The 22,278-nt window shown below is 48.2% G+C and overlaps 1 protein-coding gene across 3 annotated transcripts in view; it reads right to left on the bottom strand.

Moving 5' to 3' along the window:
* Positions 1-22,278, bottom strand: part of DIP2B (disco interacting protein 2 homolog B) — a 71,813-nt gene that overhangs the window by 7,547 nt on the left and 41,988 nt on the right. For 2 of the 3 annotated variants that reach the window (XM_055791987.1, XM_055791989.1), the window contains 26 exons: positions 21,236-21,379; positions 20,524-20,643; positions 19,748-19,945; positions 17,589-17,680; positions 17,036-17,146; positions 15,459-15,582; positions 14,841-14,950; positions 13,952-14,054; positions 12,870-12,934; positions 12,520-12,613; positions 11,826-11,945; positions 10,146-10,260; positions 9,420-9,559; positions 9,061-9,197; positions 8,663-8,743; positions 8,073-8,200; positions 7,183-7,297; positions 6,026-6,227; positions 5,503-5,612; positions 5,304-5,384; positions 4,626-4,749; positions 3,460-3,581; positions 2,747-2,858; positions 2,173-2,282; positions 1,466-1,596; positions 715-883 (listed from right to left, as the gene is read on the bottom strand). In XM_055791987.1, the coding sequence (XP_055647962.1) occupies positions 715-883; positions 1,466-1,596; positions 2,173-2,282; positions 2,747-2,858; positions 3,460-3,581; positions 4,626-4,749; positions 5,304-5,384; positions 5,503-5,612; positions 6,026-6,227; positions 7,183-7,297; positions 8,073-8,200; positions 8,663-8,743; positions 9,061-9,197; positions 9,420-9,559; positions 10,146-10,260; positions 11,826-11,945; positions 12,520-12,613; positions 12,870-12,934; positions 13,952-14,054; positions 14,841-14,950; positions 15,459-15,582; positions 17,036-17,146; positions 17,589-17,680; positions 19,748-19,945; positions 20,524-20,643; positions 21,236-21,379 (3,158 nt within the window). The remainder of the gene's footprint in view (positions 1-714; positions 884-1,465; positions 1,597-2,172; positions 2,283-2,746; positions 2,859-3,459; positions 3,582-4,625; positions 4,750-5,303; positions 5,385-5,502; positions 5,613-6,025; positions 6,228-7,182; positions 7,298-8,072; positions 8,201-8,662; positions 8,744-9,060; positions 9,198-9,419; positions 9,560-10,145; positions 10,261-11,825; positions 11,946-12,519; positions 12,614-12,869; positions 12,935-13,951; positions 14,055-14,840; positions 14,951-15,458; positions 15,583-17,035; positions 17,147-17,588; positions 17,681-19,747; positions 19,946-20,523; positions 20,644-21,235; positions 21,380-22,278) is intronic. The other variant, XM_055791988.1, reaches the window with a different exon arrangement.

Genomic DNA, 22,278 nt, shown 5'->3' with positions numbered 1-22,278 from the left:
GTTGTTCACTATTTATATAGATGGAAATCAAACCAAGTGAGAGTAAAGTCATTTACTGGGATCACACTGAGTTTTCAACAAAACTAGGAGCAGGATCCATTATTATTTTCAGACGCGATCACGAATGCCCTGAAGAGCAGTAGCCAGCTGTTGGAACCGGCATACGACGCTGCGAGCCGGTCACCCCGAGGCAGACACCTTCAGAACAAGACTGATCCCCCATCTCTCCCAGACGGAGCGCGCTATTTCGGTAAACCCTGTGCCAAAAGCCACCTCGAGCATTTGAGGCAGCTCTTTTTTTTCCTCCCCCTTCCTCTCATCTCCAAGGAGAAAACACCTCTATTTAGCAAATCGCCTAACACGCGTGCTTTACATCATGTGCTGGTCTGAGCCTCCACTGCAGACTGTTATATAAGCAATTCTTCTGCATCGCACTCCGCTGCTGGCGTCCTCTCCTCAGGGTTTGCCCAGCAGCCTCCGACACTGGCAAGGTGCTACCTACGCCGCAATACACCCACCCTGCTCCCTTCCAAACCTCCCAATTCCCTGGGGCTGCAAACAGGGGGTTTTTTTTGTTGCTTTTGCTTTTTGAGTAAACTGTGGACCGGAGAGCTGTGCCACAGGAAAACTGTTGTGTTTAACAATTGCATCGCTCTGCTGCTGCAGTTTCCTTCATTTACCTAACGTCACACGTTCAGGAAAGCGTTTTCTTACCTTCAACATTTCAACTTGGTTTCCAAGTCCCTTTGTGCACAGTTCCATGACTGAGTAGGAACAGAAAGTGTCCCTTATTTTATACTGGCTGACAGTAGATAACCAGAGAAAAAGATTGGATTCCAGCTCCATAGGAGGAATTAAAATTGACTGGTGTCCAGAATACACACTGTGAAGAACAGCAAGGAAGAAAACATTTGTGTGTGGCGTGCAGTTAGCTTTAAATTAATATTTACTGTATTTTCATGCTACTTCCCCGCTAGACCAAAAGCGGGTCGTGGGATTGCATCGGAGGCAAACTGATAATAGCTCCAAGGCCCACCTTCTGCAGCAACATCCTTTTAAAAATACAACTTAGTGTACAAGAATAACAATTTATATGCACACAAATGTGCGCGCACACTGTCAAAGTGAAGGAAGAGAACTGGCTCATCCACACAGTTTAGGAATGAAGGCTCCCTTACTGCAACATATAATCAAGGAAGAAAGGCAAGAGAAACACTCCGGAGCCAGTAGTATTTGGCAGCACAAATACATATAATCATAGGATAACATCTTGCTAATCTGCAGGAAAAGGGAACGTATTATTGTCAGTTCAAAGACAAAATCTCCCCTTACTGTAAATTACTCATTTTGGTAACGTCAACATATTTGTCGGTAATTACACCAGATAAAAAGATGTGGACTGCCATTTCCCGTTTATAACCAGCCAAGGGTTATCTTTTGCTTTTTCCCCCTCAAAAAGTCCTACCTGCAAAGGCACCAGAGCACAAAACCTAGTCCACAATAGGGGTCAAGACAAATCGCAATCTGCCGCGAGGAGTAGAGCTCACACTGAAGCTTGATTGCCCTGCAAAGGCCGCTCACTGCTGCGTGGGACATCTGCAACACCAGAGAGAGAAACTGCTGACATCCAGGGACATCAAAGCAGGACTTCATCAAGACAGGTAGGTAAGATTAAAGACAGGTTTTGCCTTCACGACACTTAGTTTACAAAGTTTTGCGTTCCCTTATCTTCCATAGCTGCTGCAGAGCGCTGCGAACCACAGCGAACCACGAGTAGCGATACCAACGGCTGCTGCTGAAAAGCTTTAGGTTTTGTTTTGGTTTTTGTTTTTATTTTTTTTAGTTTCTTATCCTCATCTCTCGTCAACCGCACTCCCGTCCTGCTCTTGGTGGGGCCAAGCAACAGCTCACAGCTCAGGGCTGTCCTAACAGGCAGCTCTCCCGTGGGAGGCGGCGGCAGGATTCCCAGTGCCCACCGTACAGACCCGTCTTCATCTTCCTACGGGGCGGAATTTCTTCAGCCCGAAGTCGCACTGCACTGGCTGCAGCAAATCCGGGGCTTTGTTGGCCACAAGAGCCAACTTTGGTGGAGGTCAAGGGGAGAGGTAGCCCAGATAATCAGCCACGAGCAAAACACCAACACCCCCATGTCCTACAACCATTTTACCTTACCTTTACTCCTGTAAGCATGCCCGTTGTGGAAACACTAAAATCTAGATATGCTAACATTTCAGGCGTAGGTGGCTTATAGATCTGAGACAGCCGCTTCCTGGGCAAGTCATCTGTACAAGAAAGGAACAAACGTGGTTGATTTTTGATTACTGAACTGGTATTTGAAAGGAGAACATCACTTTCAAAAAGCCAGAGATGTCTGAGAAGGCTTTCTATTAATTCTCTTTCCGAAAGAGACAGACTGGGATAGGCAAGGCTCTCACCAAAGTTCCCATGCAGAAAATTATTTATTCTCAAGAAAAGGGAGAAAAGACTAACGGGCTCTTAATGAAATGAACAGTCGTCTGCAACATGGCTTCTCAGGAAAACTATTTTCCATGCATAGCTCGACAAACCAGAAGAGATGTTAGTAAACAAAGTCAGACCTAGCTTCTACCTCGGACAGTTTTTCTAAATATTCGAACAAATCGTTAAGAGCCATCCGGTTAGCATCTGAAACGGGGACAGCCCCTCTGGAAGTCGGTGGTAACCCCTACAGAGAACTTCAGAAAGTCTTTTAGCCCCCGGACAGCACCTGTGTCGATGATGGTCGGCCAGGTTTTCACGTCTACGGCAGCAGCCGCCTCTCTGGATTTCAGCAGTCTCATTAAGGTCTGGGTTGTGAGAATACAGGCAGCTTTGCTCACCTAAAAAGAGAAATATTTACTAACAAAAAGACAGACAAAAGCACGTCCCAATGGCACTGCCATTGCGAGATTTGATGTTTTCATTTCAGAGAGTGCATTCGACCATCTGTAGCCAGGTCCCTCAGCAAACCTGCATGAATTTCTTTGCCTTTTCCAACACTCTGCTCTACTCTTCCTTCACTAAAGCCCCACGTGCAGGCTGAAACACCAATCACGCCAGGACCTTTAAAGCAGGTGAGAACATTATAGAGTCTCCATCTACCTTTCTCCCCCACGGTCCTTTCCTGGTTACTGGGCTTGGAAAATAACTAATAGCAGGATTTGCACGTGCCCAGCAGTAACAGTGTGATATTTTAGGTGGTAACAACACATTAGTATCTCTCAGAAACCACCTGTTTTCTAGCAACCCTTGCTGCGTAAGGAAAGGTGGTTCTGTCTCGCGTTTTATGAACAAAACCACTGTCCTGTTGTAAGATGCGCTTCGGTCACTGCTGTCACACAACCAGCAGGGGAACTGGGACAGCTGGGTTAACCACTGGAGCCCGAGCAGCCGAAACCAGAGCGCTCCAGCCACGCTCGCGGCGCCGGCCCCGTTACTCACTTCCACGATCATTCGCACAGTGGGCAGAGTAGCAGTGAGGCTCTGAGCATGAGGTGGTCTCACGGTCACGGGGATGCAGCCAGCATACAAACAGCCATAGAACGCGGTGATTAGCTCAATGCCTGCAAGGACACGACAGGCTGTAGTGTGGGACACTGGTGGACGGACACCCTGGTGACACCAGCCTCTCCCCCCCAAGGACTTTTCCTCCAAGCATCGGTTACGATTTCCGTTAGAAGAAGGTTTATACACCAGTCACATCCGCAGATGTGCGATGTAAGCAGTCCAAACGCTGCGGGCAGCACAGCAAGGAAGCTCAGAAAGCTTGGGATAGGGGACTGGGAAAGTAGAGGAAGACTGACCAGACAGAAAACCATTTCTGCCTTACAGGAAAAGAACATCACACGTGTCAAACGACTCAAAAGTCAGTCAGGACAAAAAGAATCGTCTGGCAGGGCAAGAAGTACAGAGCAGAGACACCTCTTGCTAGCGGTGAGCCTCCTACACACGCGGAGTGATAAAGCCGTGTGCTCTCAGCCACAGCAGGCACAGCTGCACCGCCCGCGGCTCCCAGCCCGCTGCTGTAGAAAAAGCACCCCCCGTCCCAGAGGAAGCACCCCCTTTTCCACACAGCCGACGGTGACGACAGCAGTCTCTGTCAGAAGCCACCCTGCCGTTTCTCCCAGCAAACGACCTGCTTTTCCCGGGATGAAAAGCTGCCAACCGGCAACGTGGCTTCAGACAAACGTGATCTGAGTAGCCCAGGGCTGAGGAGTCTCCGGAGGGGTGACCAGCACCGTTCTGCAGCACATGCAGTGCGGTCCCAAGTTTCTAACAACCTTGCGGTGAATATATCATACCAGAGAATCTTTGATACCCACAGAAGGCCTTGATGACATGGCAAGATACAGCCTGAAGGAGAACATACACATTGGCTTTTCCAAAACTCTAAAGAAACAGTTTTGAGTCCTGATACTGAGTCCAGATACTGCAAGACGTTAGGACAGCCCTCTCCGGAGTCAAGACTAGATCAGCCAGTTCTGCAGTCCCTAAGGTATCACTATTTCCGTGATCTCTCCTAGATTTCCAGATCTCAATGAGATTTTTGAAGGAAGACCACGCTGCATTTCCACAGCGGGATGGCATCATTATTAAAATGCGCTTACCAGGAGGATAAAGAAGCACCACATTGTCTCCTGCATTGAGATGTCCTCTGTCACACAGAACTGATGCAATTCTCTCAGCTTTTTTGTGCAGCTGAAGGCAGGTGGCTGTGCACACAGTGGTTCCCTTGAAAGGAGACAAAAATGCTCTAAACAGGGCCTGGCACAACACACGTGTCAGTAAAACGGCCGCTGCAAAAAAACCAAACACCCAACAACAACCAAACCCAACAAACCTTGCTTGCTAGTGTCAGTCTATAGCTACTAGTTATCTATACCTATAGGCTGCTGGCATTCAGTGAGCTGTTTATCCACTACAGTATCAAGAAGAGACGGAGTTAGATCTGCTCTAGAAAATTCTACCTTCCGGGGAGTCAGTTCAGGTCTTCTCGCACCAGAACCTTGCCAGAATATACTCAACAGGGATACACCATTAAAGGCTACAGGAACCAGTGGGACCTACAAACACGCTCAGTTTTAAAATGAAGCATTGAACCACGGACAGTCATTTAGATGAAGTGACCTAGAGGTTCGAGTTTTAAGTTACAGATCTACGGGCAAAATCCAACAGAGGGACTAAAGAGGACAGCGGTGCGGGCGAAAGATATTTAACGGTCTCAAACTTGCGCCCAATAACATGCCGTGGACCTTCAAAAAGCAGCAGCTCAGCACTGACTGTACCTTGGCATTTAATAAAAGGAAGAGTGGGTGGTCAGGAGTTGCTTGAGCTCTCCACTGTAACACCTCCGTCAGGAACTGGTGCTGAAACAAAACGGCAGAACTAAATACGAGCCTCCTCCTTCAGAGGCAGGTCTGCTTTGCCTTCAGCTGCAGGGTAAGTTCTTTCCCATTCTCCAGTTGTTAGCAAATACTGATTTACCTTTTTGACTAAGTCGTTGTCTTCTATTTGACCGAGATCTCTTCCAGAGGCTTGAGCAATACGCTTCCCAGCGACCAGGTTCCCCACCATCACAGAGGCAGGGCCAACGCCTGTTGATACAGAACAGGCACATAAAATCCGGATTTTTTTTAATGCAAATGGGAAGGCAGCTGGCCTAGAACGGCCATCTGCAGGAAAGGAAAGGGACAAAGATCTTCTGTAGGATCCCACTGCTCCTGGGCATGGATGCAAGAAGAGGTAATGAAACCGCACTGCCAGAGTTCAGAAGGCATCGCTAGTCTCCTATTCATCAGCAGGAAGAATCCCAACGAGTTCAAAGGTAGGAATCAAAATTCCTGCCTGCCACATGCAAAGAGAGGCCTCAAACACACCCCAGCCACAGGGCACACGGCAAGCTCTGGTCCCCAGCAAGGAGGACACTCGGCGTGGGAGGCATCACAGAGCTTCCTAGGTCTGCGTGAACTTCGGCGTAGTAACATTAAACAAAAGGGGTTCACGTTACCTGGTTGTTTCTGCCTGGGTTTTGGCAAGTTGGTCACACACGTGTGCGGGCACATGAGGATGTTGCAGGGATGCAGCGAGCCCTCCAGAAAGTGCTGTTTCGTTTGAGAGATATGGATCCCTCCCAGCGGAGTTTTTGGCAATGTATTGGCTGGCACAAGAGCAAGGCAGTATACACCCACTTGGTGAATGCTGTCAATTGCCTAGAGAAAGGAAAGATGGTCACTTGAATTCTCGGTACTGCTGGAGACAGTTTGCTGTTCCTGGGTGCCCTGACATACTACAAGACCAATCCCTCCCCGTTCACAAGGCACTGGAGGAGCAAATCAGCCACTACCGTTCCATTTCACCCCGTAACATCAGCGAGTCCTACGGCGAGAGTTAAGTGCTTGTAAGCATCCCTGCCTTTATAGTCCATTTCATATACAAGAAATCCAGTTTTAAATCTTTCATGACCAAAATCCCAAAATATACACAGTTGCTTGATGAATCATACCGTTTTGATCTTAGGATTTTATCCATCTGTCTCCTCTCAACCATCACACCCTGTTCCTAATACATTATTCAGACCCACCAGGTACTTTCCCCGATTTTTCTCCCCGGTTTGCATACTTCACAACCCGACATCGTTCCCAAGAATGACACCCATGCAACGCAGCTCTCAAAGTATCTGCTGCTCGTTCTGCTTTCTTAGGACTACGCTCATTCAGCTGTTTTAACCTTTCTCTGCTCGCTGTGTCCCTGCTGAAAATGCACCTCCAAAGAGAAGGGCAGCTTTAAAGGGTAATTTTAGGCACTAGTATGATCCAAGGCTAAAAGCAGAACTCCTAAGCTTCGGCTTTGCAGTGCTGAGGGGCAGGTGGGTTCCTCTCCGCAGTTGTCTCGCTGTGTAACGCTGTCCAAGGTTTGGTTTTTTTTTTTTTGTCAGAGCCTACACTACCCTGCGCTGCAGCCACTTTCCCAGGGCCTTCAGGACAGAACAGAACAGCTTGTACGCAGCAGATGCACCCAGCTTGTGACCCTGTAAAAATACCTTGTGCCAAGAGGGATCATGAGCCCGTGCTCTTCCCATCTGGGGCGTGCTGATGGCCTCCGATCTGCCCACGCACCGAAAACCTGCACAAACTCACCTCCCTCCACCTACGTGAGCGGGCTTACCTGCAGCACTCGACTCATCCACTGAAAACTGTCCTCTTCAGAGGCATCTGGCCTCTGCTCCGCAACCACGACAATCCTCTCGTCATAGAAGACAGACACGGAGAACACAGCAATCCTAAAGGAAAAGGGGAGAGCCATATTGGCACAAATTCTGGTTTTGCTGCTTGGGAATAGGAAGCCAAGGAAACAGACAAAAGAAAGAAGTCGTAAAAAAAAAACCCATGGGGCAACGACAGAAAAAAACCCCCATTAAACAATAAAAACTGAGTCAAAAAGGAAAGGTTTTATGAAGGGATTAATTCCACCTTCTGATTAAATTTCTGCATAGCATATTCCCCTGTCCTTTCAACCTGCTGTCTCATTTCTGTTCCAACCTGTGGCAAATCACCAATGCAATAAAAGCTTTAGAAGAATCTGGATGATGTAGGGGGCTTCAAATCTCCTGTTAAGTCTTAGAAATATGAGCTCCAACCCTCCCCGAGGATCTAGAAAATTGCATCCACAACTGCTTAATAAAATTAAAGATCTCTGGACATTAATGAAACTCTTCCTTGCTGCAGAGCATCAGCCAGCAGTTAACTACTACCCGGACTTAAAAGTAAATTCTATGGAGAATTAAGATCTCCGTGTGGCTGACTTATCTTGTTACTTGACTCCTTCCCCTGAAGTATGCAGACTTGATGAAAAGCCAGACAGGATAGTGAGGAAAACAGACCTGTGCTAGACAGGATCGGGCCAATTACCCTCTGAACCAAAAAATTTATTTACTTTAACTGAGCTACTCGAACAAACCGGTCACTGAAGAGAAATCAAACACCATACTAAAGATCCTGTTTCGCTATATGACATGGAGAAGCGTAGGGGGAGGGAACGAGGTTTATTTTGCTAACCTTCCTCTGTAAACTGTTTTTATTGATTCTACTGCCAATCCAGTTGCTACAATGTCATCGGCATTATGTCTGCGTCCGCTAACCATCAGCAATCCGTCCATTTTTCCAACCACGAACACCAAACTGCCCTGAAAGATGAAAAGGTATTTGTGAGTAACGTAGAGAAAGCAGACATTCAAACATCTTTGATGACTTGCCTATTTCATAACTAGGGCTAGATCAACGGAATTTGTATAAAACACATTTTCTTTCTCTTTCAAGGACATCACTTATGACTAAAGCAGGAGGAGCATTCTAGCTGCTCAGTGGGACAAGACGCTCCGGCACGCGGAGCAGAGCTGCCAGACAAAAAGCTCCTCACACTTGGTTTTAGAAGAATTAGCAAGGTAAAAATGTAACGAGCAACACAGTAAGGCACCGTAATGACAACGCGGTGGAGAAGTAAGGGTTCCCGCTGGCTCAGACAAACCCATTAACTCTCAAGTATCTTACACGCACTTCTGTACCCAAAGGTTTTTCTTTTAAACGTTGAAGGCTACTAGCAGGAACAAAAGAACACAGCATGCAAGCTCGAAACCAGTATTACGTACAGGTCCAACAAAACCCAGCAAGCCGGACCGAACAAACGGCACATCACCCACTGGAGAGCCAGCCGAGTTCACGGGGATAACCTGCAACAGAAGGGAGGAGTTGGAGGCAGAGTGCATTTGCCTGAGGATAGAAAACCGTTCCCCACATCAAGAATCGCGCCGCATGTGAGTGAAGCCATGAGCAGAAGGGGAGGAAATCCTCGGTCAAGTCACCATTTCAGCACTGTGGGAGAAGTTCATGGAAGGGGAACACTGAATGTAACTAACTTCAAGGAGTTTTTCGGGGTGGCTTTTTGGAAAACAACATCAACACTTCAGTTGAAGACCCCAGAGATTATACAAGGCTATCAGTTCTACGCAGGAAACGGGGAAAGAAAGATACATTCTACTCTACATACCTCAAATGTGTTCTTTGTCACCCCTGCCAGCCCATAATACATCATTCCTCCCGCTCTGGAGCTAACGCAGATTTCACCGATCTCATCCGTTTTACAGAGCTGAGGTGGCCCATCAGGTTTCACTATACACATCATTCCTAGGACGAATCACGCATCGTTAACACGGTCCCAAGAACTGACACATTTAACCGTGATGGGTAAAACGACACAGCGCGGGGGCTGCAAACCTCCCCCAGCGCCGAGGCTGAACGTGAGAGAGAACATCACCCCTGCTTTTGCTAAAAACACCCCAGACCATTCACAAAAGGGGCTTTTTTAATTATTTTTTTGAAAAGCAGGAGATTCCTGCATGTTTTTACCTCCTGGCATCACGTGACCAACGTCCTGGACAGTGAGAGCGGAGTTTTTATCTTCGGTGTTGACACGAATGACACCAAAGCTCAGCCCGTTCATGGACAGGATGGCTCTTCCAGGCAAAGGTGCCCCAGGGACCCCAGGCCTTTGAAGGACACAAAATCAATACGCTAAACCAGGCATGCAGGCTGTTATTAGATGGGATGAAGGTGTTGCAGCAACAGAAATATGCATATTTCGGTGTCACTTCTTCCAGTTTTAAATTTGTTATGCAACGACGGCAGTAGGGACTGCCTTCCCTTATTGATCCACATGGATCAATAAGTAAGAAACCATATTCCTGGTTTCTTACTCAACTGCAACTCTTCCTGCAGCCCCTTCACTCACCCCACATCAAACACCAGCCCCCAGGCCAGAGGATGAGGGGGCTGTTTCTTACAGAAGGCAGCAGCAACAGAAACAAACTATGAAAATGACTGTCTAAATTTAATCTCAGATTCAAGATCACCACGCTGCATAAATCACGAGTGGGGAAAAAAGCAGCGCCTGCTTCTCACACACATCTTAGGAGAAACGTTTCACAGCTTAGCTCCGTGAATAGCTGAACACGGAGTAAATGTCAGCGGAGCTTATTACACGCTTAAGTCAACTATGACCCACTGATGTGTGAACAAAGCTCGGCTTGGATCACTTCATTTAGCAAACGGACTGCAGCGCTGCACACCCGTTACCTCCGTATTGCGATCGTCATCGCTTCTGGAGATGTCGCGCATGGACAAATCGCCTCTGGTTTAAGCCCGTGGCTCTGAAACAAGCTCAGGAAGGCATCACACGAGGAAACGGACCCTGCAAAGAAAGAAAATAGGCCACTACGACTTTACGTGATTTGCTTTGATGCCTGTCTACAAGAAGGACCGAACAGAGGATCCAGGGAAGTGCACACCTGTCGGCCTGACCTCGGTGCCGAGGAAGGTTATGGAGCAGATCATCCCTAGTGCCATCACGTGGCACGTACAGGACAACCAGGTGATCAGGACTAGTCAGCGTGGGTTTATGAAAGGTAGGTCCTGCTTGACTAATCCGATCTCCTATGACAAGGTGACCTGCTTAGTAGGTGAGGGCAAGGCTGTGGATGTCGTCTACTCGGACGCTACGGGCTCGGGGAGGAGCAGCTGGAAAGCTGCCCGGTAGAAAAGGACGCCGGGGTGCTGGCTGATGGCCAGCTGAACATGAGCCAGCAGCGTGCCCCGGTGGCCAAGGTGGCCAGTCGCACCCTGGCTTGTACGTGGTGTGCCAGCGGGGCTAGTGATTGTCCCCCTGTACTCGGCATCTCAAATACTGTGTTCAGTTTTGCACCCCAAGAAAGACACCGAGGTTCTGGAGCTGCTGAAGGGTTTAGAGAACAAGTCTTACGAGGAGCAGCTGAGGGAACTGGGAGGCAACGGCCTCAAGTTGTGCCAGGGGAGGTTTAGGTGGGACAGGAGGAAAAGTTCTTCACCAAAAGGGTCATCAAGCATTGGAACAGGCTGCCCAGGGAAGCAGTGGAGCCACCATCCCTGGAGCTATTTAAAAGACACATAGACGTGACACTTGGGCACGTGGTTGAGTGGTGGCCTTGGCAGTGCCGGGTTAACGGTTGGACTTGATGATCTTTTCCAACATAAACGATTCTATCATTTTAAGAAAGTTGTCTGTAAAAGAACCTGAAAATGTATTTGCAGAGTATAGATACTATATCACTTCTAAAAACTCCAGGTAGCATCTTCTAAGATGCCAACCACAAAGGCGCTTCAGTGCCTGCTGAATGTGACTTGGGAACAGGCATATTCTCTTGGACAAGTCTGCCTTCCTCCCCTAATTTACTTCGGAGTTGCACAAGGTCATGGTACAACAACAGGCTTAAAATCCTTTCCAAAGCTCCAGCAAGCAGAGCACATGTTGGCTCTGCTCCCACGCAGACAGGTCTGATGGTCTATCCGAGTATCCCTTCCCGCTGGCGTCACCCAGATAAACATTCTTTAAGTTTTTTCACTAACAGAATTCCTCGCGGATTTTTCTGGGGATTTTTTGCCCTTCAAAGTTCGTCTTAAAAGCCTTTCCCTTAACCCCTATGAGCAATTTAAAACCGATCTCACTGTGTCTACCAGCATTCTGTTTCACACACAAGAGCTCCCCGTTCAGCTCTCCCGTTTCTCACTTTGCAGGACTGGTCACAGCTCACACAAAGGATGAAAGCACAGAGATCCCTCTGCCCGGCGCGCAAGTACCGTGAGCCACAGCTCCGTGTCACCAGACAGCTGCCCTAACTAAATCGTCTCGGAATGCTGTAGATACAAAAGGAGTTAGGTTTGAGCCTGCGAGACAACCAGGTGAGAAACCTCTCCTGAGAACAGCAGGATGCGCATACTCACAAGGATTTGCACCGTCGGTTACAATCAGCATGCGTAGAGAACTCAAACTGACGTCTCTTTGGTCTCGGTGGGCCATCATGGCCCAGTGCAAGTCTCGACACTTGACTAAAGCAACCTTTGCTGCAAACCAAGCGAAAAAAAAAAACCAAAAACCCATGTCAGGACAAATAAAAGCTTTCCACAAGCCACTTTCCTATGAATACACACTCCCAAATGGGAAAATCCTCGCTAAAGCAAGCTTTAATTAATCGAACCTGCAGTAACAGCAAACCCCAACACACAACAGCATCTGCTGTGGCATACAGGCCGTTTGCCCACCACCGGAGCCAAGGTCTGTCACGGTCTGTCCCTATCGCAGCCCGCCCCCTCCAAAGTACGTAAATCATTATCACCATCTGAACATCCTCGGTGAGGACCGGGGATATCAACAGATCTTGCTGTGCTTAACTCTTTTCTTGGCCTCATAAAAGGCACTGGCTTCAAAATCCACAGCTCACAGGGTCCCCATCAGGTTCACCGACATTCACGCGGCGTTAGGACTTTGTGCATATTTAGAAAGAAATTTAGAGTTTGAGCCCTTGAGATTTGTCATGGAAGAGCAAGACGACAGGCTGTAAATTATTTGAGATTTTAATGCCCCTCACTCGTTTATCCTGAGAACTTCAAGCTGAAGTTGTGGAACACACGGAGTTACCTTTGTGGGCATGAACCCTCTGCACCCATGAGAGCGGACAGGTTTTCATCACAGAGTAGGGCACGCTGATCGTGTGCAATTTGTTCATTACATTCTGAAAAGCAGAAACCAGATTTTTAGAAAAGGGCTCACAAAACGGGTGAGCAAGCAGAAACAGGAGTTACCCTCACTCCCCATCAACCCCTGCCCCCCCAGGAATTCACGTAAGTTTACTGAGGATGCTTCTACACTTCCTCCAGAGAGTTGCAGATCTAGCAGGGAGAAAAACGGGTGACTTAACAGGTAATGGTCCTCAACCACCTCCTCAAAGGTTGCCATTATAAAGAGTTATGCTTACAGGCTCAACTCACCGTTAGAATGCCGTGCCACAACCCTGCATCCTTCTTAAAATCCAACACATTCACTATCGTTTCACCTGGGAAAAGGAAGTTGTAGTTTTGAAGTGAAACGTGCCAGGACAGCTGTGACCATTATTTACGCCGCAACACGTCTGAATCTGTCACCTGAACCTGTCAGATCTGCCGCGGGAGGCACACAGGTAGCAAGCAAGCGCACAGCCTTGTTTGTCTGATGATACGTTTTTACTACTCAGACCTCCTTGCGATGCAAAACAGCGCACCTGAACATCAATTTAAGGGAAGGAACACATCCCAGAGAGTTGCAAGAGAACTACATTCCAGGCTGTAACGCACCTCAGCAGAACAAAAAGGGTCTTAACCTCGTTACGCACGAGCAGTAAAAGAGTAGAGAACATCACTCATGCACAGACTCCCAGAAGCAATGGAAATGAAAGCGACGGCTTCCAAAAGACAAACTCTGCATTTTAAAGCACTATGACATACAGCTCTAAAAATAAAGTTTCGCTCATGGGTATATAAATTAGCTTGATTTACGAGGTAGGTCAGACTAAAACCGTATCACATAGCAGAACTCTTAGTCCCACCAGCAATTTCTGGGTTAGCCAAAACGCCTCGCGTGACTAGTACTGAACCAGCAAGAGGTGCTTTGGGATTTACACAATCAAGAACAAAAAAGTCTGGAAAGACATTTTAATGGGTGATCAGTACAGCAAGAGGGGGACCGCAGCCTGTTGGAAAACGCTCCATTTTTGACTCATTCGCTCCCCTTTTCGTTCATCAGAACAGACTCATTCCCTTTCTAGACAGGACACAAATCCCCATTTTTATTCCTCTTCACAACAGCAGTGAAAATGATGTAGTTTTGGAAGGAAAAAGATGACAGTCTTCAATTTTGGGGCAGAATTAATCTACGCTTTTTTCTTTTACACCAGCACACACCCCCTTTTTTCTTTTTTAAAGCAAATACTACCGTGTTTGGGTCACTAATAGACAGCTGTTAGACATGAGGGTCAACCACTTGAAAGGATGTCGCTGAATTTTCATTCCTTTCACGTTTCTGCGCCATCACCTACCTTCAGAATAGTTGCAGGCCTGAGACAAGGCTTGACAGTGAGACAGCATGGCAATCCGAGACACCGTAACACCCATAACGCTGCCCTCTTTGCTCGTCTTGTACTACAGAAGAAAAAAAAAAAACAGCCATGGTGTGACTCTGGATCCCACATATGAAGGAAATTAAACCACAGAACGCATATTAAATGAAGTTTTGTTTCTCCAAAGCTGCTGAAGACATACCCAAAAAAGCACCTGCTTGTAGAAAGGTATCAGCAAGTTTCACTACTGACAAGAGTGTTACTCAGGTAGTAAACGTGTTCAGGTAACTCCAGAGAGATAAAGATGGTAATTTAATTGTATTTGCATTTATTTCAGCATTATTCTTTCTCAGGCCATCTCTTCCTGCTCCCGTAAGTAAACTGAAAAGCTAGTTTGTAATTTTACAACAGCCAAATTACTGTTACTACTTAAACCGCCGCAATTCCTAGAAGCAGCCTGCTGTTACTACGTAAACCACTGCAATTCCTGAAAGTCGCCTTACTGAGGCATACAAACGAAAATAAGCTTTGCCAGGAAGAACAGAAAAATTCAAAATGCTGTTGGCATAAGTAGTTTCAGAAATCTGTGTTATCGAGTACGCTATCTCAGAGAGCTCAGTCATCTCAATTACCAGCTTTCTGGAACGAGAACAGCGTTCTCCAGTTCATTTTGAGCAGTGCTCAAGGCCACAGAGGTATTCAAAACTAAAATAAGCTTCGCAGCAGGTTGCACACAGGGAAAGACTTGTTTCAGCAGCTAAAAACTGGGAAGTTTAAGGTAGCGTAGGTGAAAGAGTTCTCTCTCTGGTGATTAGAACATTAAATTCAGCCCACGGAAACGACTCTCTATTCCCCATTCACTACTTGCCTCAATATATGCTGGCTCAGTTCCTGCAGCTGAGATGTTGGGCTGCCAGTCCTTGGGAGATTTGGAGAGATATTTTGAATCTGTCACAACCCATTTGAGTCTGGGCCAACCTAGAGCCAAAATTAAGTGGTACATTAATATCAGTTTACTTATTAGGGGATTTATATTCTGTAAGAATACACGAAAACCCCGTCATTTGTCCAAGTTCAGTTACACGAGCAAAATACCAAGCGAAGCCACTAGCCAGAAGGTTCATCTCATTTCTCATCAGGGAGTTCAGTGGGCAACAAGGTACTTCCTCTACTCGGGGAAGCTGCCTGCAGGATTTCTAAATATAGCTTCTTGTATCATTAATAAAACTGCTCTGGGACCTGCCAAACGGCAGTGAAGCGATCCGAGGACAACCCTGGCTTGTAAGGTTCGCTCACCGCGACTTCCAGAACAACAGACGCACGGACCAATCTACCCCATATGCATAAAACCTGCAAGCAAAGCGATGCTGACCGAGAAGCTGCCCCCCTTGCCCATCCCCAGATGCATTCAGACTTCTAACAGCCATTTTCAGACAGTTCAGCCATAGCAAAAGCGCGATCAAAAGCGAGTCTATAACCCTCGAACCTTTAAACTGCACAATTTCTCCGTTTTGGGTTTTTGGGAGCCCTTTCAGACAGACTTCAGTGGTGAGGGCCAACGCAATACCACAGCTTCCCAGCAGGAAACCAATCTGCTGACCACCAGCATCCTGAGGGAAGAGAGGAGATAAAAAAAAAAAAAAAAAAAAAAAAGTCATTCCTGTTTAAAGATGACATAAATCAACTTTCCCCTTACCAAAATCCAAGGTTTGGTAATGCTCTGGTAACTGGATGGTAACGTTATGGATCACGGAGGGAGGAAAAAGAAAAAAACCTCCAGCCCACACAGACTTTTTCCTTTGGTTTGTCCTTCTCCACCTGCATCTGGTGTCTGGCAACGGTCTGAAACTCAAACGACAGCCACTGGCTGGCTGGGGCGAATGCAACTGCTTCTGAGTTTTATATAAACCATGTTTTGGAAGGTGGGATATATCCAGGACAAAAGCCTGCCAGGTGAAAATGGAGACATACCTACAAGCCAATCAAAGTCCGCAGGAAAATGAGAAGCCATACCAAAAATGCAGAAGGGTTAACTTAAACCTTCTGCACACCAAGCCCGCTCATTTCAATTCGTTCCATTCAAAAATGAAACGATTGCGTAACCCGGGCCAGATTGCAGAGAAATTTGGTGATTCTCAAAGGGAACTCTTTAGGCATAAAACAAATATTCCACTGGCAAGACTAAAATGCATTGGATGCAAAAATCTGTGGAAAACAAGTGCTCGTGCCCAGCATCTAGGCACCGAGCATGTACCATTTGTTTTTATTAACGGCAGCCCAGATGCTTCAAAGAGGAATCATATAATTACACTGAAATAACAAGAGCTTTCTTTCCCCGGGAACTCATTTCTATTGCACAAGGATAAAACCGCTGAACTGAGGTAGCTTGCTAAGAAACCTGATTGGGCAAATCCCAGAAGTTTTAATTTTGTATTTGGTTGCTAGAGCACTTGTCACGTTGCAGACAAACGAAAGCTGAGCTCCACGACTCCCATAGTATTACCAGACCAGCTAACCAGGTCATTACCACCCCTCTTGCCGTATGTTTGCCATTATCCTGTTTCTTTGGTCTCCTCTGACGAAATTCTATCGGTTTAGACATGGCAACGACATGGCAATCTTGCAAAAATTCTGGTAAGGGTAAAGATAACTCTTTGCTGAGCAAATAAAAGGTGCCTCAAGGTCGTCGGAGATGCTTAGCACCTTGGGTCCCCAGCAAAGGCAAAAGCCTGGCAGATGCTGTGCGTGGCTGGAAATGAGCTCCCCGTGACATCCGTCAGCGGGCAGATTCACAAGATTATCCGTACCATACAAATGATTCGCAGTAACAGAACGAAGACTACAGAATTTCGGCGAACCAACCATTTCCAGCTCCTCAGGACAGCTCTCCGGTTTAAAACCGTTTTTCCCCTTTTTAACCAGCTGCTCCAGGCTGGCAAAGGTCTTGCGCATCGCAGTGCTACGGAGCAGCCAGATGCCGTGAAACACTTTCAGAGGTTGATGGTCTGACTCGGTTTTCATCCCACATCAGCCCATCACTCCTCCAAGTTCCATCAACGTTACCTTTCTGGTAAGAGGTACCTCTATAGGCACTGGGATGACTTCTGCTAGGAGACAGCCGTAAAACGCCACCATAAACATGACCGGGTCATTGTTGGGATAAACAAGGGCTACCTACAATTCACAAAACCGTGCTGTTAGTTGAAATACAAGGATCGATCGCAAATTTCAGCTCTAGAGCAGCTCAAAGTTCGAAGGCTTGGTGTTATTTCACGTTCGACCACAGCGTTTTTCACAGGGCACCTTCAAGTGCTCTTTCTCCCGCGTGGGGGAACGCGTGGTGCGTGCGTGAGCTCCTCGCGCAGTACCGACGGCGTGCCCCGTGTGCCCACACAGCCAAAACCCAGAGATCTAGAACTTTCTCTTTTTCGCAGAGGTGCAACACTTCCTTCAAGAAGAGCCAGCAGGACTGAAAAAATCACATTTTTTTTTCTCCCAATAGCCTGTCCCTGGGGTAAGTCTCGCTATTAGAAGAACAAGCTCACAGTGCCTGTGGTACGCGAGAACCGCCCCCCCCCCCTCCTCCTGCAGAACCAGCCAGTGCCGAGCTCCTTACCCTGTCGCCAGGTTTTAACACGGGTTCGTTTTTGGTCCCCAGCTTATTAAGCAGCGTGTAGGCCAGCTTGAGGCTTCTGCTCCACAGTTTGCCTGGAACACAAAGACGAGAGCCTTGCCCAGCCCCGAGGTTACCCGCTGTTACCCGCTACGGCCCCCTCCTCCTGGTCGGTTACGCTGTTTTGTCCCCAAAGCTCTCAAACCCCAGGGAGGTATCTGACACACCGCCCCCCCCCCGTGCACATGCACACTCACACCATGTGCACCCTGCCACGCACACCCCCTGTGCAAACACACACACACCACGTGCACCCCCCGCCATGGACACACCCCCCCGATGCACACCACTCCGTGCACACACACCACGTGCACCCTGCCATGCAACCACCCCCCACGCACATGCTGCCACGCACACCCCCTTGTGCACACCCACCCCACATGCACCCCCCACGCACACGCACACCACGCACAGCCCTCTGTACACACGCACCACGTGCACCCTGCCATGCACACACCCCACACGCATGCTGCCACACCCCCATGCACATCCACCCCATGTGCAACCCCCGCTCGCACACACCCACCACGTGCACCCCTCCATGCACACACACCTGTGCACACGCACACCATGCGCACCCCTCCATGCACACACCCCACACGCATGCTGCCATGTACACCCCCTTGTGCACACACACCATACACACCCCCAACCCCATGTGCAACCCCCATGCACACCCAGCTGTGCACACGCACACCATGCACACCCCTCCTTGCACACGCACCACATGCACCCCTCCATGCACACACCCCACACGCATGCTGCCATGCACACCCCCTTGTGCACACACACCATACACACCCCCAACCCTATGTGCATCCCCACGCACACCCACCCCATGTGCACCCCCCCCCACACACACCCGCCCTCCACACACCCCTCTGTGCACACGCACCACGTGCGCCCTGCCATGCACACACACCCCACACGCATGCTGCCATGCACACCTCCTTGTGCACACACACCATACACACACCCCCACGCACGCCCACCTGTGCACACCCACACCATGCACACCCCTCCTTGCACACGCACCACGTGCACCCTGCCATACACACACCCCACACGCATGCTGCCACACACACACCCTTGTGCACTCCACCCCACGTGCACCCCCCATGCACCCCATGCACACCCCTCCATGCACATGCACCACGTGCACCCTGCCACGCACACACACCACATGCAGGCTGCCACGCACACCCCCTTGTGCACACACACCATACACACCCCCAACCCCATATGCACCCCCCCCACACCCACCTGTGCACACACACATGCACCATGTGCACCCTGCCATGCACACTCACCACACACATGCTGCCACGCACACCCCCTTGTGCGCACACCCCTCTGTGCACACACACCCCCTTGTGCGCACACCCCTCTGTGCACACCCCCCCCCGATGCACACCCCTCTGTGCACACCCCCCCCGATGCACACCCCTCTGTGCACACACCCCCCGATGCACACCCCTCTGTGCACACCCCCCCCGATGCACACCCCTCTGTGCACACACCCCCCCGATGCACACCCCTCTGTGCACACACCCCCCGATGCACACCCCTCTGTGCACACACCCCCCCCGATGCACACCCCTCTGTGCACACACCCCCCCGATGCACACCCCTCTGTGCACACACCCCCCCGATGCACACCCCTCTGTGCACACACCCCCCCGATGCACACCCCTCTGTGCACACACCCCCCCCGATGCACACCCCTCTGTGCACACACCCCCCCAATGCACACCCCTCTGTGCACACACACCCCCAATGCACACCCCTCTGTGCACACACACCCCCAATGCACACCCCTCTGTGCACACACCCCCCCGATGCACACCCCTCTGTGCACACACACCCCCAATGCACACCCCTCTGTGCACACACACCCCCAATGCACACCCCTCTGTGCACACACACACCACCTGCACCCTGCCATGCACACACCCCCCACGCACATGCTGCCATGCACACCCCCTTTTGCAAACCCCCCCTGCGTGCACCCCCCCATCCCCATATATTTGCAATCACCCCAAGACTGACCACGTGGGGTTCTTTCGGAGCAGGTCAGCACTGGAGGCCAGGCTCCAACTCACCGTACGTGAGGGTATAAACTGGTTTTCCTGTAACATCCAGTGCGGTCAGACAGGGGCACTTTGCTTGCGTGGTGCCCCAGCGCTGCAGCGCCGCTTCTAAGGCAGGAGGCCAGTTACAAACAACTCCCAGGGGTTCTCCCTTCACGGGTGTCATCTGGCGTCCCTCTGGCTTGGGCTGGTTGGGGTCAGGCTGGGGGACTGAAGAATAATTCAATCATATTTCCAGTTCATCTTCGCCCGTTTGTTACCGCACAGTTAAGCTGGAAAGACGCGCTGAAAACAAATGTTTTTCCTCCTCACCCCCTTTTAGGTTTAACACCCCCTTATCACATTTTATTTCCTAGGAAGCCCCACATGAAACAAAGCATCGTGAACACAGTCTTCTCCTAAGGTACCATTAAAAGTTACCCAATAAAACATTGAGAACTGGAGGAAAGAAAAACAATCTTACAAAATAAGGTTGTAATGAAATTAAATCACTTCCCAACCAGGGATTGTAAAAGTAGCCGAAGCAAATGAAGGGTGGTTAGAAATCTATTTCAATATTTTCGTTACTAGATTTTAATTGTTGTATGAAGTTTAGCATCGAGGCCACCCAAAGCTCCACAGTACAGTAAATTACTTCAAACATTGGTTTTGTATCAGATTTTTCGCGAAAGCTAGCTGCAAACAGTGAATCGGTGAGAGTCAACTTTGAAAACTGCATAAATACATTTAGTGCTGTGCCTGTCTGTGTACTTAAACGATGAATAAACCCCATTCCCCGGTGCTATTACCTTCCACAATTTCTTCAAAATCATCCACAAAAAATTCTTTCAGAGGTGGTCTTTTAGGTCGTTTCAAGGTGTTAAGCAACTGCTGAATTTTCGTGGAGACTCTACTACTCACAGGAACACCTGGAGGGAAAGATTTTGTCTAATAAAAGCATTCAGCATGTCTATTAACATTTATCCTTCCACCGGAGGAACACTTCTCCTGGTGCCCCCACTCATTCAGCTACTGGCTTCCATCATGAAAGGCTGCGCCAGCGCAGGATGACGTTAGTATCGTATCAGTTTGGTATTAACTCGGTGGTCAGAAAATGCCAGTAACAGAAATTCGTTTTTAAAGCATTTCTTCCCTGCCAAAGCCTGATTTCCATCTGCCCTGAAACACTGCGCCTGCCTGCAGTATCGATCAGCTGCAGGGCCAGGCTGCCAGCAGAGGGAGGACACAGCAAGACCAGATAAAAAATATTTTTAAAATATTTTCTTTAATATTTTAATATATAAAAACAATATTTTATTATTTATAATTTAGTGTGTTAATATAAATATAATTAAAATTTATTAAAAATTAATAATAACATTCATTAATGCTAATGCTGTAACCACTTCCTATTTGTGAAGTGCTGAAATGGGATAAACATAGGTGGGGAGAATCAATTGTGTGACTTAAGCGCTTCCTTTACACTGCTCTAATTTCTGAGTGCTCTGGAAGGTTCCATACCATCAGCAGTATCCATGAGACTCGACCGATTAGATCCCTTGTGCATGCCTTTCACGATCCCTGAAGGAGGAAGGTCAATCGCTGCTGGGCGTGCCGAGGAAGAGGAGGTAGTTGCTGTGACATCTGGGGGAATGGAGAAATTTTCTACAAAAAGGAAGAAAACGGAGATGGCCGTTAACATATACCTTTTATTATCAGACGGAACAAGCAGAGCGTTAGTTACCTGTTACCAACAACCTTAAGAATTTAATGGGTTGAATGTATAGGAGCTCTTATTAATGCTAAACACACCGCTTCCTAAATATTAAGTAGCTCTAGGAGGTGCACATTATCTGTTCTGGAAAACAGAAAACAAAGGCAGAAGATGAGTGGCTTTGTCCATGTCAGGGAAGTGGTTCGGCAAAACAGAATTCCTGCTCTTGGGTTCTAACCTTCAAATCAAGCTCAAGCTCTTGCCATTGATTGTACTGGGGGGGGTGGGGGGTGGGGTGCGGGGGAATAAAATTGAGATCCACATGAGCTCTGAAATATTCAAAGCCCCAGAACAAAAACCTGCATCACCTATGCAGCAATCTCTCTTGCTAGAATTATACTATTTAACTTTTTGGTCAGTAAGGGCTTTCTAAAACAAAACACGCGGCAGGCTATTGACTAGAGCAGATCAGCAAAAAATCAGGTTGGGTTGAAATTTCTTCCAGTTCAGTGGCTAAACAGTATGAGCCTGTCCAGCAGTTAAATAATAAAATCTAACGAATAGAGCGAGCTGGGTCTTATTTTTGCTTTAAGTTGTAAGAAACTGTTTTGCTTTTCAGGTGAGTTTTTAAGCTTCAAACTGCAAGTAAACCCGCATACTTCAGTAATTCTCTCACTTTCTCTTAAGCCATCTTTTGCTTACGTGGGATTGACTCTGTGCCCCTCTTTCCAAGGAAAGGGGGGAGGCAAAAATAATCTATTTCTGCATACCTTTGGCGATAAGGTGACAAGGAATATTTCTTACGTATTGCACTTCTAAGATCACTAGGAAGGGCCCAGGTTTTGTCCAG

The sequence above is a fragment of the Falco peregrinus genome, chromosome 19 (genome assembly GCF_023634155.1).
Source record: "Falco peregrinus isolate bFalPer1 chromosome 19, bFalPer1.pri, whole genome shotgun sequence".
Lineage (NCBI taxonomy): Eukaryota > Metazoa > Chordata > Aves > Falconiformes > Falconidae > Falco > Falco peregrinus.
This window is presented reverse-complemented; position numbering and strand designations above follow the sequence as displayed.